Source organism: Mytilus galloprovincialis, chromosome 9 (genome assembly GCF_965363235.1).
Source record: "Mytilus galloprovincialis chromosome 9, xbMytGall1.hap1.1, whole genome shotgun sequence".
Lineage (NCBI taxonomy): Eukaryota > Metazoa > Mollusca > Bivalvia > Mytilida > Mytilidae > Mytilus > Mytilus galloprovincialis.
This window is the reverse complement of record NC_134846.1, coordinates 76,370,125-76,390,086: the sequence shown is the minus strand read 5'-3', so window position 1 is coordinate 76,390,086 and position 19,962 is coordinate 76,370,125. Positions and strand designations below refer to the sequence as shown.

Genomic DNA, 19,962 nt, shown 5'->3' with positions numbered 1-19,962 from the left:
TTTAATTATATACAGGAGGTAATATTCAACTCATTGTATCTAGTCCCTTTAATTATATACAGGAGGTATTATTTAACTCATTGTATCTAGTCCCTTTGATTATATACAGGAGGTATTATTCAATTCATTGTATCTAGTCCCTTTAATTATATACAGGAGGTATCAGTGTCTTCCCTAGAAAATTCTTCATGCATGGTGGGTCTAAGGTGAATTTGCAACGCAGAGCGCGGCGTTGTTTTGTAGAATTATTTTTATTACACTAGTGAAATGAATTGTGCATGTCAGTTTTAAAACTTCACATAAATCTGCAATAGTCAGGAACAGTACTTAACATTTTCTCCCAAAGTCAGCCTGGATCCAAAAGTTTATTTCAAGGGCCCTGTAGATTTTTTTAGGCTCTACCAGGTTTTTTTTTACTACAGGTACATACTTATTAATAGACTGGAATGTTCTTATATAAAAGCCAATAATATATGTTTGAAATACCTTATACATGTAGCTTGTTTCTGATTATGATGGAAATAATAAAGGAATTAAAAAAATTTACACATGAGTTTTTCAGAATTAAAATTCATTTAAGTAACTATGTATTTTCAGACTGTTTAACTTTATATATTTGTAATATTATTTTGAAAAAAAAACATAAACTACCCCCCCCCCCCCCTTTACTGTCTATAAATAACAATGAAATGTAACTGTTTCCTGTTAAGGGGTTTCTCGAATTTTCCCGCCAAAAAGCACATGGCTTTCAATAATTGTAAACAAAGCATTCAATTTGTGTTCATGGATTACAGCTTTAATTGATTTAATTTGGATATAGATATTCAACTTAAGGTACAGTCAAGCAATGTTTTTACTTTCTTCTGGATTAAAACTAGTTTGAAAGATCAGTTTGAAAAATAAAATAATTTTTGACATCAAAACAAAAACGATGTGAATTGTGAATATTCAGTGACCCATAAATTTTTTGAACTCTGCTACGGAGGTCAAAGTTACATCATGTTTCAACCCAATGATGTGTATTCTATGTTACAACTATATTTATATACATATTTCAATGTCAGACTTATGATTTCAAAACGTAAAATTTATACTGCAAAAGGTTTACTTTTTATTTTTCACGGAAGGATATTTGGAAGCTGTATCAGGCTATAATATTTATCAATAAAACAATTTGAACTCCCAATTTCTATTATGTAATCAGTCTTGAATGTTGTTCTATCTAATCAACGTGGTTGTAAAATCAGAGCGTTGCATCTAATTATGATCAATTATCAGTCCAGTGAGTTTGTAACACCTGTAGAGTTTTGTCACTTGTCACTTCTTATTATAAGATAATAAAAATTTCACACATAGCGGGATGCATAGCGGGTGTGATAAATGCATGGCGGCCGAAAGTTTATGCGTAGCGGTACCGCAATGCATGAATAGCCTAGGGAAAACACTGCGTATTATTCAACTCATTGTATCTAAGAGCATATATTCATAATAAAACAATCTCCTTTTCCAAACATTATAAGGCCAAAAATTATCCCAAAGGTCTTATGAAAATGCTGAACATCATATATATATAAATTGTCCAAGTGAAGCTGAACATAAAATATGATCAGGTGAATAAATATATTGAAACTGATCATGTGAAAATTAATATACAGGCAAATTGAACAAGTGAAACTGAAAATTACATACAACCAGGTGAAACTAAAAAGAAACTTACATCGTTTAATTTCCAGTCTATAGTATCATTGTTCTGGTCTTGCTCCAGGAAAGAACAAAATGTATTCTCAAATGAACATATCAAAGCTGCAGTATCTACAAATAATAGACAAACTTATAAGGAAAAGCTATGGACAAAGGTACATTCATCTATAGCAGTTAAAATGATAATGGCAAGACATTTCTTCTCCAATCTTTAATCATTATCAACCTTATTCATCAATATGATTTTGTGCATTTTCTTCCATACAACTATTTTAGGTCTGTTTCATTTTTATAATCATCATTATTGTAAAATTGAGAATGGAAATGGGGAATGTGTCAAAGAGACAACAACCCGACCATAGAGAAGACAACAGCAGAAGGTCACCAACAGGTCTTCAATGCACTGAGAAATTCCTGCACCCGGAGGCGTCCTTCAGCTGGCCCCTTAACAAATACTAGTTCAGTGATAATGAACGCCATACTAAACTCCAAATTGTACACAAGAAATTAAAATTCAAAGTAATACAAGACTAACAAAGGCCAGAGGCTCCTGACTTGGGACAGGCGCAAAAATACGGCAGGGTTAAACATGTTTATGAGATCTCAACCCTCCACCTATACCTCTAGCCAATGCAGAAAAGTAAACGCATAACAATACGCACATTAAAATTCAGTTCAAGAGAAGTCTGAGTCTGATGTCAGAAGATGTAACCAAAGAAAATAAACAAAATGACAATAATACATAAATAACATCAGACTACTAGCAGTTAACTGACATGCCAGCTCCAGACTTCAATTAAACTGATTGAAAGGTTATGTCTTCATCATATGAATATCAGGCAAAATCCTTCCCGTGAGGGTTTTAGTATCATACCATCATAACATATATGAGAAGAACATATCCCGTGTCATGCCAACAACTGGTTTTCAAATAAATGTGTTTAGTTCCGATGCAAAGACCCTATAATTGAATCAATATTTACGCCAAAATATGCAATCTTTAATGACCTGACAACAGTATCGTAACTATATTCCTTCCTAATAAGTTTATTTAAAGGTTTTGTTAGCTTCTGAGGTGAATACTGACATTTTTGTGCTTTATAAAGAATATTTCCATAAAATATTGGATGTGAAATACCTGAACGTATAAAAAGTCTGCATGTTGAGCTATACTTACGAATGATGTCCTTATACCGATGACAAAATTTAGTAATTGTTTTGACTAGTTTGTGATATTGAAAACCCTGGTGTAATAATTTTTCAGTAACACATAAATTTCTCTCGTTAAAATCTAAAACATTGTTACATACACAAGCGAACCGTACAAGTTGAGATATATAAACACTTGTATCAAGATCAAGGAAAGGGCAGTGGTCATTGTTAGTATTAGCTTTATTTAAAGTAAGTTCAACAGGATAAATTTCTTTAGTATACATACTGAAGTCATCATTATTGAGAGCCAAAATATCTAAAAGTATTATTAAATTTGTGTATCAGATGTTGTTTCGATGGGTCTTTGCTGATTTTTGTCATAAATTGTAGTTTGTAAATGGTGATATCTTTGCCAAGTCAAAATTATGCAAAAGCTAATTATGAGAAAATTTCCATATCTTTTTGAAACTTAACATTTAAGAACTGAATAACAATGGTTGCGATTTTCTTGAAATTATTGTTTTTTTTAAATACATGTATTCATACAATGGCATACTGTAGATTCATTTATTTTTCGTGCATTGATGAAAACTTGTATTTTTGTGGACATTTAATTTCATGGTTTTACCATATTTTACCATATTCGTTGAACATTTAAATATGTGGTTCACCTGTACCCACAAAATCCACGAAAAATTTGTTTACAACGAACAATTATGAATCCACAGCACATCCTGTGCAAAAAAATGTTCATTGATCTGAAAAAATTTGTAAGAGTTCCACAGAACCCAGTGTCTCGCCTACTTTTGCTGTTAACCAAGGCTCAACAAATCAATGAAAAAAAATATTAAAAATATTCCTCATGATACTATCTTTTGATTGTTAAAAGCTTCTGTCCAAGTTTGGTAAAAATCAAGGATAGTTTATGAATCAAATAAATGTTTTAAAAACTTTAACTGCAGACTGTATGTAATGTTAACTGGAAGAAAAGCTAAGTCAATTTATAAGTAAAATACTGATAAACAGGTAAAAAATTTAAACAAAATTTCTTTCTAAATACTAGATTTTGATCATAAATAAGCTTCAGTCTAAGTTTGGTACAAATCCAAGATAGTTTACAAAATTTATTAAATTTTAAAAACTTTAACCACAGAGTGATGGAATGTATTGTTTCCTAACAGAAAAACTAAGTCCATTTATAAATAAAATACGGAAAAAAAGAGAATTTTATTTTTACCAAATTTACATCTGGACACTATCTTATGATCATGAACAAGCTTCCATCTAAGTTTGGTACGAATCCAGGATAGTTTAAGAAAGTTATTAAAATTTCAAAAACTTCAACCACAGAGTGAATGTAATGTTTCCTGGCAGAAAAACTAAGTCCATTTATAAGTAAAATATGAAAAAACAGGAATTCTATTTTTTACAAAATTTACTTCTGGATACTTTCTTATGATCATAAACAAGCTGCTATCCAAGTTTGGTACGAATCCAGGATAGTTTAAGAAAGTTATTAAAATTTCAAAAACTTTATCAACAGAGTGATTATTTGTGGACGCCGCTGCCGCTGCCTCCGCCACTGCCAATGACGGAATGTATGATCACTATGTCTCACTTTTCCAACTTAAGTCCAAGGCTTGACAAAAATGAATTTCAAAGGAAACTGTTTTCAAACAAATTAAAATAATTACCATTTCAATTGCATTAACATATGAGTAATATCTTACCAACAATTTGACAATTTGCTCCACTAAATCCAGCAGCACATGAACACTGATAGGTTGAGTTGTCAACAGGGATACAAGTTCCACCAAACATACATGGACTGGAATCACATACTGAAATAATGGCGGTACAGAATGCTAGTAAACTTCTTTAATAATTATTGAGCAAACAATAACAAGAAAAGTTTACACATGACATTAAAAAAAAAAAGGACTGATACACAGAGTTTGTAACATCTTTGAAGATAATGGAACTGTTCTCATGGGGATATGACTTCTCAAACACATTATTTGGACTGCAAGGTAGATTTGTGTCAATTTGGAATATTTTTTTGTTTTATGGCAATGCAGTACACCTCTAAATGTGGTAACAACACTAGACCAGCTTAAATACTTACAACAAAGTCCAGGCCTCAGCAGTACATCATCTATGGCAATGTCTCCCATATAATTACCACCACTAGAAGCTTCAATGTATATCTGTTTAAATAAACATAAATAAAAATAAACTGAGGCTCTCAAGAGCCTGTATGGCTCACCTGACTCTACCTGGGTTTTTGAAATAAAAAAGTTAAAATTTGGCATCAAAGTAACAACACTTGGCCAGCACCTCATTAGGAAAGGAACATTTATGCTATGTCTGGTTTCATTCAATTCAGTGGTTCTCTAAAAGATGAAATTTGTATGTATTTTCCATAGGGTCCTATGTTAAACCAAGTTCCCCAATGATGGCCATCTTGGATGTTGGATCGGCAACAAAGTAACAGCACTGGGTCAGCAACTCATTAGGAACATTCATACTAGGTTTGGTCTCATTCCATTCAGTGGTTCTCTAAGAGAAGTCATTTGTATGCATTTCCCATAGGGTCCTATGTTAAACTAAGTCCCCTGCTGGCGGCCATCTTTGATGATGAATCAGCTACAAAGTAACAACACTTGGTCAGCACCTCATAAGAAACATTCATGCCATGTTTGGTTTCATTTCATTCAGTGGTTCTCTAGGAGAAGTTCAAAATGTAAAAAGTTAACGCCGATGACGGACGACAGATGAGAAAAACTCACTTGGCCCTCTGGGTCAGGTGAGCTAAAAACACATTTGGTGAAAATATCATTGTTTAAATGCATAGATGTTTTATCCCTGTGCGGTATAAAGCACATTCATCACTTTTTCTAAAGCATGAAAAAAACATGATTATAAGTTACTACTAAAATAAAAATATCATTTGAATTCATCCTCTCTTGCAGAATACCTTTTTGTTTTATGTATAAATAATAAACTTTTGACATAATTATTTCATAATGTTCACTCCTTGCAGGTTTACACAACTGGCTAATCTCTTACAGTGTTCTAAAAGAGAGGCGAAAGATACCAAAGGAACATTCAAACTCATAAGTCAGAAGTAAACTGACAACACCTTGGCTAAAACAGAAAAAGACCAACAGGCAAACAATAGTACAGAAAACTAAAGAGTGAGCAACACAAACTCATCCAAAAACTGGGGGTGATCTCAGGTGATCCAGAAGGGTAAGCAGATCCTGCTCCACATGGGCACCTGTTGTGTTGCTCATGTTAGTACAAATCCAGTCATAAGTCTAATAAGGGATGGAATTGTAGGTACAACATTAGGAACATATCTGCTATCATCTAATGGATATTACATAGCTGTCAACTCATGATGGCATCCATAAGATTTCAACTTCACCACTTGGAACTCTTGGTATATTAGCTTCATTGTGAGCAGTAAGCCTTAATATCAAGGAAATCATAATAGGAAACACAAGCCTAAAAGAGTGAACATATTATCTCCAGCATGTCACTGTCTATTGATAAAGGCCATACTCTAATCTCTTTTTTTATTAATTTCTGTTGCTTAACTGCTATCAAATATTATGAACTTAATCAGTTTTGATGATTTATAGTCCATACCTCAAGACCAGCCATGGAAGGAATATCTAACCCTGCTTGATGCCACCTGTTTCCATGTGAGTAATATTTGATCCATTTAACTGTTTCTTCCATCTCTGTTCCCCTTACTTTTACTTCTAGACTAGCCACAGACAATCCAAACATATGATAGCTGAATATCATACATCTGTCAGTTGCTAAATAATAATTTGTGAAATAATGCATGTCAATATATCATTTTTAAAGTGCTTCTTTTATACCAAATATGTACATGTATATATATAAAATTAAAATGAAATGCTGAAAAGATTTTTTGTTCATAAATAAGAATTTTCTCAAAGTTAGGAAAGTTATTTCTTGTTCATTATAAACATTATTTTATCTATTTGCAAAAATTTGACAATTTATGCCGAGATAAACAAGAAAACATAAACACCACAGCAACAGTATGGGCAGAGACAACCTTTCATCTATAACTTGTAAGCAGATATTATCAATATTTAGTACATTTATCCTGCACATCTAATGTGTAAGACATTTGTTTTTACTTGATAAAAGAAATACCTTGAAGATCAACATTCGATTTATAAATGGCTTTTTGTCCCTCGTTTGTTGATGATGTCTCTAAATAACTGAAGAATAATCCTTCCGCAGCAAATGATGGCCCAGTAACTGCTGATGGTGTGGCTTGCTGAAAGTAAACAATGAAATACTTGGGGTTATAGAGAACTACCATATATTGGGAGGGTTATTGTGATTAAAACTTTAGCACTTCCTATTTTGGTTCAAGTTCTGACTGTCCTTCCTAACCCCCAGATGGGGTTTTGAAGGGGATTCAAAATATATTTTTCAATTTTTTATGGAAAGGAAAACCAGATAAAGTGAAAAGAACAATGGTTATGTCCGAACACTGGTGGCGGTAAATTTTTCTACAATTTATTTCTGGAAGATAATAAAGTATTATCACTATCTTCCCGTAACAAATGGGAAATAGACCGAAATATACAGATTAAAGATTGGAATGCTATTTATTCCATGCCCTTCATTATAACCAGAAATTCGTTTTTACAAAATTTTCTTAGGATTTTACCATGTAATTCCTTTTTATATAAATGTAAATTAAAAGAAACCGAACTATGTACATTTTGTTCAGAAGTTAGAGAAAATATTTTTCACATTTTTTGGGAATGTAATGTAACACAAAACTTTTGGTTTTCAATTATAGATTGGATTAGAAATTATGACATCTTCTTGCCTTTTAGAGCAAAAGAGGTCATTTTAGGTGTGTTTGAGGATTTTGTCAACAGTAAAACAGTTAATAATATCTTGTTGTTACTTAAATACTATGTATAGAAACGTAGATGTAAGAGCATATTGCCCACAAAATATGGTGGGATAGAATATTTAAAGTATTGGATTAAAAAGAACCAGATGCTCCGCAGGGCGTAGCTTTATACGACCGCAGAGGTTGAACCCTGAACGGTTAGGGCAAGTATGGACACAACATTCAAGCTGGATTCAGCTCTAAATTTGGATTGTGATTAAATAGTTGACACAGCATAGGTTTCTGACACAGAATGAATGTGTTCTAATGAACTTAAAATTTTTGTTTCTCTTAGAGCAATTCACTATGCTGTTGAATATTAATCCTCTCAAAAAAATGTTTGAAGAAATTTTCTTTTTTATTTATGAAATTTCAAATGAGAAAAATTGAACCCAATTTTTTTAATCACATCCCCCTTTCCCTTATTCCAAAACTAATCTCAATTAAAATTTCTAATGGAGTTTGCAACAATAACTACTCATTTAAATACATCATAAAATATTAAGATGTAAAAAAACTGCTTGTTATCACTGAATGGTAAAGATTATTTTAATTTATCAGTTGGTAGTAAAAAGTGAATATACATTGTATATTGTATATAACAAAGATTTAAGTTGATTCTGGACAAAGAAAGATAACTACAATTAAAAAAAAATCTTGCTATTGCACAATATTTTGCAATTAGATATTTCTTGCTTACTATTCTGGACAAAGAAAGATAACTCTAATTAAAAAAAATTTTGATATTTCACAATATTGTGCAATTAGATATTTCTTGCCATTGCGCAATACTGTGCAATTGAAAAGACTTGCTATTACACAATACTTAATATAATAATTTTAGATCCTGATTTGGACCAACTTGAAAACTGGGCCCATAATAAAAAATCTAAGTACATTTTTGGATTCAGCATATCAAAGAACTTCAAGATTTCAATTTTTGTTAAAATCAGACTAAGTTTAATTTTGGACCCTTTGGACTTTAGTGTAGACCAATTTGAAAACAGGACCAAAAATGAAGAATCTACATACACAGTTAGATTTGGAATATCAAAGAACCCCATTTATTCAATTTTTGATGAAATCAAACAAAGTTTAATTTTGGACCCCGATTTGGACCAACTTGAAAACTGGGCCAATAATCAAGAATCTAAGTACATTTTTAGATTCAGCATATCAAAGAACCTAACTGATTCATTTTTTGTCAAAATCAAACTAAGTTTAATTTTGGACCCTTTGGACCTTAATGTAGACCAATTTGAAAACGGGACCAAAAGTTAAGAATCTACATACACAGTCATGACAGTTAGATTCAGCATATCAAAGAACCCCAATTATTCAATTTTGATGAAATCAAACAAAAGTTTAATTTTGGACCCTTTGGGCCCCTTATTATGTTGGGACCAAAACTCCCAAAATCAAACCCAACCTTTCTTTTATGGTCATAAACCTTGTGTTTAAATTTCATAGATTTCTATTTACTTATACTAACGTTATGGTGCGAAAACCAAGAAAAATGCTTATTTGGGTCCCTTTTTGGCCCCTAATTCCTAAACTGTTGGGACCTAAACTCCCAAAATCAATACCAACCTTCCTTTTGTAGTCATTAACATTGTGTTTAAATTTCATTGATTTCTATTTACTTAAACTAATGTTATTGTGCGAAAACCAAGAATAATGCTTATTTGGGCCCTTTTTTGGCCCCTAATTCCTAAACTGTTGAGACCAAAACTCCCAAAATCAATCCCAACTATTCTTTTGTGGTCATAAACCTTGTGTCAAAATTTCATAGATTTCTATTAACTTAAACTAAAGTTATAGTGCGAAAACCAAGAAAATGCTTATTTGGGCCCTTTTTGGCCCCTAATTCCTAAAATGTTGGGACCAAAACTCCCAAAATCAATACCAACCTTCCTTTTGTGGTCATAAACCTTGTGTTAAAATTTCATAGATTTCCATTCACTTTTACTAAAGTTAGAGTGCGAAAACTAAAAGTATTCGGACGCCGGACGACGACGACGACGACGACGACGACGACGACGACGACGACGACGACGACGACGCAGACGCCAACGTGATAGCAATATACGACGAAAATTTTTTCAAAATTTGCGGTCGTATAAAAATACTTTGTGTTTTTTAACCCTACACAAAAAATAACCAAGTGCTCCACAGGGTGCAGCTTTATACAACCGCAGAGGTTGAACCCTGAACAGTTGGGGCAAGTATAGACACAGCATTCAAGCTGTGAATTTGGATAGTGATAAAATTTTTGACATAATATTGGTTTCTGACACAAAACAAATGTCAAGATCTTATAAATCTATTGCACAATATTGTGCAATTAAAGATTTCTTCTTGCAACCTTTTTAAAAATTTAAAATTTGAAAAATTTGGAAAAATATATTGAAAACTACTAACAAACCCCCTTTTTTTGCAGTTAGTCCAAAACTTGACATTTCTTTATACATAATTTAAAAGTATTGTAAAGGAGGTAAATCTGAACATACCCAACATTGTATGTTGAATACTTCTGAATTACCTCCCCTACACTGCTTTGAAATTGTCTTAATTGTCCATTGACCAGAAGAAAAACCTAGTTTTTTTCCCTTTTTTTGCCCCTAATTCTAAAATATTTTGAGCCATGACCCCCAAACTCAATACTTACTACTCCTAATGGTATGGAAACTCGTGGTAGAATTTCAGAGAGATTCTTACACTTAAACAAAAGTTATTGTTTGAAAACTACAAAAATGCTTATTTTGGGCCCCCTTTTGGCCCCTAATTCCTACACTATTGGGACCATAACCCCCAAAATCAATACTAACTATCCCTTCTTGGTATGGAAACTTGTGGCATAATTTCAGAGAAATTCATTCACTTAAACACAAGTTATTGTTTGAAAACTACAAAAATGCTTATTTTGGGCCCCTTTTTTGACCCCTAATTCCAAAACTATTGGAACCATAACCCCCAAAATCAATCCCAACCTTCCTTTAGTGGTATTGAACCTTCTGGTAAAAATTTATAAAGATCCATTCAATAAAACTAAAGTTATTGTCAGGAAACAAAATGCGTCTTCGGACGATGACGACGCCATGATAGCATTATACAACGGTCTTAAAAAAATGGATCAGAAGTGGCAATTGTTAGAAGCAGCATTTAATTAACAAAATAAATTGTAATATTTTTATCTTATTATACCATTATGATTTAATCGATCTTACAAGTGTTAATTAACTTTTTATACTTTGTGTCTAATACATGTACTGTATTATGTAATTTCACATGTTTCATCTTGGAACTAAAATAATTACAAAAAAAAGTAAACAATGAAAGCAATATTGACAATGACCAGCTGATGCAGCTAATTAACACAGTTTACTATAAAATATATATCTACAACCTAGGTTGAACTAGTTCATAACAAGTCCACAAAGTACAAAAGTATACCCTTTTTCCAACTAAAATAGATTATACACTACACAACAATCAATCTGCATTATTATCTCCTGCAGTTCTCGTTTTCAAAGTTTATGTATGTGTATCAGAAATTATGTGTATGAGAAACAACTTTTTATGTTTAAAAGTAAACAACAGTTGCACACTTTATTATGCTTATCATATCCCAACTATTGATTTTAAAACATGTAAACAAACAAACAACAGTACAATGTCTACAAGATCCTAAGTGTTATTACTCATCACTGTCATCATAAGCTGCTGACTACATGAGAAGTGATTCTTTTCTTAAAGTACAAAATAAATTTGGAATCGACACAGATGATGCCCCATCTTACATAACATATAAAGCTTTAAATGTAGATAACTGAAGAACAATAAAAGTGATGCTTCCCAAATTTATACTTGATCTGACATGCGTATATAAACCACATATATTTTTTTTGGAAAAAAGCGAACGAAAATGATAAAATCCAATGTGTAAACATTTTTGGAATCAAACATCAAAAACTAAAAGGAAACTTTATGACATAGTTCTTTTTTGGGGGGTTTCAAACAGGATAATTATTTATTAAATTCTAATACAAACTTACAGATGTAACAATCCAGTTCTTTTGACCAGTCTTTGATTGTGACAGAAAACAATCTGCACCATCTTCAAATGTACAGCTGTATATGGTTGACACTCCTACAAAACATAAATCATAACTATACACAACTGACAACTAAATACTGTAAACCATCTTATTTTCGTGGCTACTTATTATTGCGTTTTAGGAAGTCAATTCAATTTCACGGCTATTTAATTTTGAGATTAACAGTCTCTCTAACGATTAACACTCTCTTTAATGTGTATTCTAAAATTAACATAAAAACAAGAGTGCACACACTGAAATGTCTCGCCTTCTTTACTAATCATTGATATTATGTTGATAGTCCTAAGTATAAAGCGTTATTACAACTGTCACATAAACTTAACATTAAACAAGATAGTTAAACAAAGACCAATGAACCATGAAAATGAGGTCAAGGTCAGATGAACCATGCCAGGCAGACATGTACAGCTAACAATGCTTCCATACAACAAATATAGTTGACCTATTACTTATAGTTTAAGAAAAATAGACCAAAACACAAAAACTTAACACTGTCCAATGAACCGTGCAATTGAGGTCATGGTCAAATAAAACCTGCGGGACTGACATATAGATCATAATATATTTCCATACACCAAATATAGTTGACCTTTGGCATATAATATTAGATAAAAAGATCAAAACTTAAAAACTTAACTTTGACCACTGAACCATGAAAATGAGGTCAAGGTCAGATGACATCTGCCCGCTAGACATGTACACCTTACAATCATTCCATACAACAAATATAGTAGACCTATTGCATAAAGTATGAGAAAAACAGACCAAAACACAAAAACTTAACTATAACCACTGAACCATGAAAATGAGGTCAAGGTCAGATGACACCTGCCAGTTGGACATGTACACCTTCCAGTCCTTCCATACACCAAATATACTAGCCCTATTGCTTATAGTATCTGAGATATGGACTTGACCACCAAAACTTAACCTTGTTCACTGATCCATGAAATGAGGTCGAGGTCAAGTGAAAACTGTCTGACGGGCATGAGGACCTTGCAAGGTACGCACATACCAAATATAGTTATCCTATTACTTATAATAAGAGAGAATTCAACGTTTCAAAAATTCTGAACTTTTTTTTCAAGTGGTCACTGAACCATGAAAATGAGGTCAAGGACATTGGACATGTGACTGACGGAAACTTCGTAACATGAGGCATCTATTTACAAAATATGAAGCATCCAGGTCTTCCACCTTCTAAAATATATAGCTTTGAAGAAGTGAGCTAACACCGCCGCCGCCGGATCACTATCCCTATGTCGAGCTTTCTGCAACAAAAGTTGCAGGCTCGACAAAAACTCGAGGCTCTCAAGAGCCTGTGTCGCTCACCTTGGTCTATGTGCATATTAACAATAAACACAGATAAATTCATGACAAAATTGAGTTTTGGTGATGGTGATGTGTTTGTAGATCTTTCTTTACTGAATATTCTTGTTGCTACAATTATCTCTATCTATAATGAACTTGGCCCAGTAATTACAGTGGAAAATATTTCCTAAAAATTAACAAAAATTAACAAAAATTTATGAAAATTGTTAACAATTGACTATAAAGAGCAATAACTCCTTAAGCGGTCAATTGACAATTTTGGTCTTGTTGACTTATTTGTAGATCTTATTTTGCTGAACATTATTGCTGTTTACAGTTTATCTCTATCTATAATAATATTCAAGATAATAACCAAAATCTGCAAAATTTCCTTAAAATTACTAATTCGGGGGCAGCAACCCAACAACAGGTTGTCCGATTTGTCTGAAAATTTCAGGGCAGATAGATCTTGACCTGATTATTAATTTTATCCCCATGTCAGATTGCTCTAAATGCTTTGGTTTTTGAGTTATAAGCCAAAAACTGCATTTTACCCCTATGTTCTATTTTTAGCCATGGCAGCCATCTTGGTTGGTTGGCAGGGTCAAGCCACACATTTTTTTAACAATATACCCCAATGATGATTGTGGCCAAGTTTGGTTTAATTTGGCCCAGTAGTTTCAGAGAAGATTTTTGTAAAAGATTACAAAAATTTACGAAAAATTGGTCAAAATTGCATATAAAGGGCAATAACTCCTTAAGGGGTCAACTGACCATTTTAGTCTTATTAACTTATTTGTAGATCTTACTTTGCTGAACATTATTGCTAATTACATTTTATCTCTTTCTATAATAATATTCAAGATAATAACCAAAATCTGCAAAATTTCCTTCAAATTACTTATTTTGGGGCAGCAACCCAACAAACCGTTGTCCGATTCATTTGAAAGTTTCAGGGCAGATAGATTTTCACTTGATGAACGATTTTACTCCATGTCAGATTTGCTCTAAATGCTTTGGTTTCAGAGATATAAGTCAAAATCTACATTTCACCCCTATGTTCTATTTTTAGCCATGGCAGCCATCTTGGTTGGTTGGCCGGGTCACGCCACACATTTTTTAAACTAGATACCCCAAAGATGATTGTGGCCAAGTTTGGATTAATTTGGCCCAGTAGTTTCAGAGGAGAAGATTTTTGTAATAGATTACTAAGATTTACGAAAAATGGTTAAAAATTTACTATAAAGGTCAATAACTCCTAAAGGGGTCAACTGACCATTTCGGTCATGTTGACTTATTTGTAAATCTTACTTTTTTGAACATTATTGCTGTTTACAGTTAATCTCTATCTGTAATAATATTCAAGATAATAACCAAAAAGAGCAAAATTTCCTTAAAATTACCAATTCAGGGGCAGCAACCCAACAACCGGTTGAAAATTTCAGGGCAGAGAGATCTTGACCTGATAAACAATTTTACCCCATGTCAGATTTGCTCTAAATGCTTTGGTTTTTGAGTTATAAGCCAAAAACTGCATTTTACCCCTATGTTCTATTTTTAGCCATGGCAGCCATCTTGGTTGGTTGGCGGGGTCACGCCACACATTTTTCAAACTAAAAACCCCAATGATGATTGTGGCCAAGTTTGGTTAAATTTGGTCCAGTAGTTTCAGAGGAGAAGATTTTTGTAAAAGTTAACGACGATGATGACGGACGACGACGACGACGGACGACGACGCTGGACACCGGACGCAAAGTGATGGGAAAAGCTCACTTGGCCCTTTGGGCCAGGTGAGCTAAAAAAGAACTTCTATTTTCACTAATCAAAACATGACTGAAAGTGAACTGAATTCACGCACATATACAACTCCAAAATTGTTTATTCTTTAAGGAATGACTGTAATATTTTTTCTGTCTATGAAGAAATAACATAAAAATTTTGGTGCACACTTAATAACTTACGTAGCGGGTTATTTAACAGTGTGCACCACATTTTTTATGTTATTTCGAATAGACAAAGAAAATATTACAGTCATTTCTTATAATTTAATTCTAAATTCCATTTTAAACCGTAGAAAACCATGAAAAAATGTTGATGACGTCACGGACACATGACTAAATTATGTCTACGGGCTCATAACAAAATAACGTCAGCCAATCAGAAGACACGTTACATCCAAAATTAAATTATTATTATTTAATTGTCAGTTTAACTACAAGTGGATAATTAGACAATGTTTTGGATTCTTTACTGCCAAGTTTAATACACAAATAAGTCTACTTAGTGGGATCTTATTGGGGTATTTAATTTAAATGTATTATTAATCAAAATAAAATTAACTCTGCCATTTCATTCATATGAAGGGTATGGAGAACGATGTCAATTGAGCTATGTGGTCTTTAAAATTGGATTGTGCCGCATGTTGCAGTATTTTTTGTGAATTTTTTGTCGTTGTGCCCTTATGTGTACTATGCAAAAGTACACGCTCAGATTAGAACTGATCATCGTTGTAAACTTATGTTGACATCTGCGATTCAGACTATCCATTTATCTAATTTAGAATGAATTCGACAAACACAAAGTTTTATCCTGACTATGACAAAGAGATGATGTACTGATGGTTCAAACCATTATAGGATCTGCAACCTTTTGCAAAATTGCCTGTTAATTGCCATGAGTTTTTTTTAAATCAGCGAAGAACCCACCTGTCAGTGTACAATCATCCCCAGTAAATCCTGTCACACATTGACAAGTGTATTTTGTAGAACCATTGGGGATACAAACTCCTCCATTCTGGCATGGCTTGGTAGCTGCACATGGTCCACCTAAAATACAAGTTCAAGTATTGCCACTAAGTAGATATAGGAAGATGTGGTATGAGTGCCAATGAAACCAATTTCCATCCAAGTCACAATTTATAAAAGTAAACCATTATAGGTCAAGGTACGGTCGAGATATGCTCTATAACAATTACAACTCATGCTGATGTTAATCTTTCAAGTGTTGGGGAAATAATTATTTGGGATCAATTATGTTAAAATTTATTGTGCTCCTTACCCTGGTATTTAATAATTTTTACATTTTAGAGTATTTTGTATCATTCGAAAATTATCAAAGTTGCATACAAAGAAATATTAATAGATTTTCAAAATGATTTTGCAATAATCTCATTAAACTGAGTGAAAAATAACATTATTATCAAAATTTATTCTCAATATGAATAAGAGGTAGAAAATATATGCAAAAACTTACTACATGGTCCTGGTAACAGAATTAGATTATCAATAATCACTTCACGGTCACCAACTGCAGCTTCTATGGTAATCTGAAATTAAAGTTATCAAATCAGTTTGTTTTCTATTTTTTCTCTCAATATCCAAGAAATCATTGCCCAAGATGTTTCTGTACCTTATCATGGATCTTTAGTACTACACAAAACTTTAACAAACAGCAGGCATGAGGCATTTAATTTTTTCCTTAATGCTTCATGCACATTCAATAGACCACTTTCGAGTTTGTCCTTCTCCAGAAAAAACTCGTCAATTATGCGTGCCTTTATGACGTGTATTTACCAGATAGAGAGGATCGCCTATATCCCTGCACTATTAACATTTATCAAGCGTCTTAGTAATCGTCATTGTGCAGGATAAACTAGTAATAAGGTTTGTTCAGTAGGTACTTAATCACAATTCCCTAATGACAGCAGTGCTGATTGTCAATTATGAGAATACAACTTGCCTAATAATTTGTGCAATATAGAATCAGACTTTTCCAACCTATTGCTCAACATGGGAACAGAAGTGATAAAACCAGATTTTTGACGGAAATGCATCGAACTCGAAAGTTGTCTATTTAAGGACTGTCAACCAATCTTTATAGGTAAAAGAAAAATCACATTCCATAACTTGCAAATATTTAAAATCATTAAAAATAGAAAGGTAACACATATGGAAACCTGAATATAAGGTAAAAGTGAGAAAATTAATCATAGTAAACGTACAAAATACATTATTATTCTCAACTTTAACCTAGAAGTCAGATATCAAATTGAATCTCTTGACAAATCTATGCAAGGAATGTGTTTAAATTGCATACATATCAAAGAGACCAGGAGTTGCAATTTCTGGCAAAGAATACCAACTGACTTTTAAACAGTGAAAAAACATTTCATGCTCAGAGGGTATCAAAAACTCAAAGTATCACTTAACAAACAGCGAGTGCTGGGCAGATATCAAAATCTTTAAAAAAAATATAAACAAACTTAATTTTTGAGTTTTTTTTTATTTTCATTTTTGCATACTATATTGAATCACAGCATTTAGTTTTTGAAATATTGTTTAAACACCTGTTTGTTTTTGAAGACTATGTGACCATCTAAAATGTCTTATGTTTACTTTTATCTTTGGGTTCAGGATTCATTGACATATACACCACATCTCTTGAGGTCTAGTAATTCTTGAATGATTAAAAACATTTATAGAAGTTCTCAGTGAAAAGTGCATTTTATTTTTTATTTGCAGCTTTCCTGTTTAATGCTTTACCTTCAAATCCTCAACTGATGGTATATCCAGATTTAAACTTTTCCACTTGTTAGAAGTATCTGCTTTCTGGTATAAGAGTGATGTTTTGGACTGATCTTTACCAGTGTAGCTTATATCCAGGTAGAAATTGGGATCATTTGCATAAACTGTAATCTGGTATAACAACTGTAAACATCTATCTCCAGCTTATACATGAAAAATACAACAAATTGTGTTATGAAGTACTTAAATGCTTGCACTGCCTTTCAGGTTTTTTTTAATTTGATAATAAAATATTTTAATTAGAAATTCTTGAGAAATATGCAAAATTAATTTATTTGGACTGTTAATCAATGATGTTTTTTTTCTAAAAGTGAATCAAAGAAAGTTCTTTATGATTTGTATCATGATTAATAAAAGTATAACCATACTAGGGTATAGTGCACAAAAATGGTGGTCAGACAATATCAATATTTTAAAGATTAATTTACAACTTAAGAGTATACTATTTTTAATGAAAAGAGAAAAATAAATAAATACTTTTAGATAATTCTAGTTATGTAAATACACATCCATCAACCTATTGTTAATAAACAAAATATTTGTTTATTGTTGAAAAAAAATGTCTAGCAATATGAATTCTGATGTAAAAAGACAAACTCTTCAGATTGTTTTACAAATAAATAAATAAGAATATAAATATTTTTCAAATGTTTCTGTCTCTGGCCTTTATCAGTTTCTCTTTTATCTCCCTATATCAATTTAAGAGAGACACTAAAGAAAGCCAGGGGCTGAAACTTCTGCAAATGGTTTTTATAAAACAATGCAATCCAAGTTCTTTTTATAATTTCTACACAAGAATAACGTTACCTTCAAATTCCAAATTAGTAACAAGTCGAGCAACATCCCCATAATATGTCAGTTTATAAATATATAAACCAGCCATAATATGACCTGTCTGTGGGTAAACTGTTCTGGAACTCATATAAAATGCCTACAAAATAATTAATACAATTAATAAAATCTGAAAATATCTGACATATGAAAATGTTATTGAACTCACTTAGACCTCCACGCAAGACTATGTAAATATGTCTATAGAAAGATTTTCGGAACACATGAAATTTTTTATTTTTTTTTAAGAAGTTTGTTGTTTAGCAAACACAGGTTTCATTATATACACAAACTGTATATAACACCTATTTAGTCACACAGCTATGTTGCACTATTGAAACAGTACCACAGATTAAGGATGACAAACTTGAAAATTTCATAAATTGAAAGTTAGCTTTCTCTCATCTATTCCATCAATATTGTAAAGTTTGGAAGAAATCAATCCAGGAAAACTTGAGTTAGTTAACTTTTTGTGAAAAAGAAATGCCTTAAATGTAACAGTAGGTTCTGTAACTAAGGAATAACAAATATAAAAAAATAAATGAAAGGGAGCTTTCTGTTGTCAATTTTAATGTTGTGTTAAAGTTATAATAGAATTGGTTAAAGTGAATTTGAGTTATCTCACAAAGCGTGTACAGACACACTTAATTTAAGGACAGACGAATGAAAACCCTTAAAATTTGTAAGCATTTTCATTGAACAACTCTATGAAAAAGTCAACCTACAATTTTGGCCTTTATATAGATTTGTAAATCTTGTCTTGCTGATCATTTTGGCTTTTCAATAAGGTTTTTTTTTTTATCTATTGTAGCATTTCAAACAATAGGCAAAAATGAAAAAAAAAAGGTAAAATTCATCTTTTAGAGAAGCTAAAATTATATCTTATTATGCCAAGAAATGCAGAACTTGAAATTAACAACACTAATTCATACCGATAACATGCTCCATTCTATATCAGTAGTTCTGTCAGAATCCATAAAACAATTTCCAAGTAGATCTGTTTCAAAGTCACATGTTACAACAGCTGTGGCTAAAATAAAATATATTGTCAGTGTTAGTATGTCTATGTAGTAAGAATAAAATCCACTCTTAACTAATTTAATTTTTTCAACAGACATGTCTCATTGAATAAATAACAAGAATGTGTCCCCAGTACACGGATGCCCCATTCGCACTATCACTTTCTATGTTCAGTGGATTGTGAAATTGGGATCAGAACTTTAATTTGACATTAAAATTAGAAAGATCATATCATAAGGAACATATATACAAAGTTTCAGGTTGATTGGACTTCAACTTCATCAAAAAC

At 32.2% G+C, this 19,962-nt stretch overlaps 1 protein-coding gene across 1 annotated transcript in view; it reads right to left on the bottom strand.

Moving 5' to 3' along the window:
• The window catches only part of LOC143045978 (MAM and LDL-receptor class A domain-containing protein 2-like), a 74,979-nt gene that overhangs the window by 27,389 nt on the left and 27,628 nt on the right, over nt 1–19,962 (bottom strand). Inside the window, exons 15-25 of the mRNA XM_076218881.1 lie at nt 19,586–19,683; nt 18,630–18,753; nt 17,781–17,965; nt 16,492–16,564; nt 15,945–16,064; nt 11,866–11,960; nt 7,051–7,177; nt 6,508–6,683; nt 4,979–5,060; nt 4,584–4,694; nt 1,718–1,812 (exon numbers count right to left, since the gene is read on the bottom strand). Of these exons, the coding sequence (XP_076074996.1) occupies nt 1,718–1,812; nt 4,584–4,694; nt 4,979–5,060; nt 6,508–6,683; nt 7,051–7,177; nt 11,866–11,960; nt 15,945–16,064; nt 16,492–16,564; nt 17,781–17,965; nt 18,630–18,753; nt 19,586–19,683 (1,286 nt within the window). The remainder of the gene's footprint in view (nt 1–1,717; nt 1,813–4,583; nt 4,695–4,978; nt 5,061–6,507; nt 6,684–7,050; nt 7,178–11,865; nt 11,961–15,944; nt 16,065–16,491; nt 16,565–17,780; nt 17,966–18,629; nt 18,754–19,585; nt 19,684–19,962) is intronic.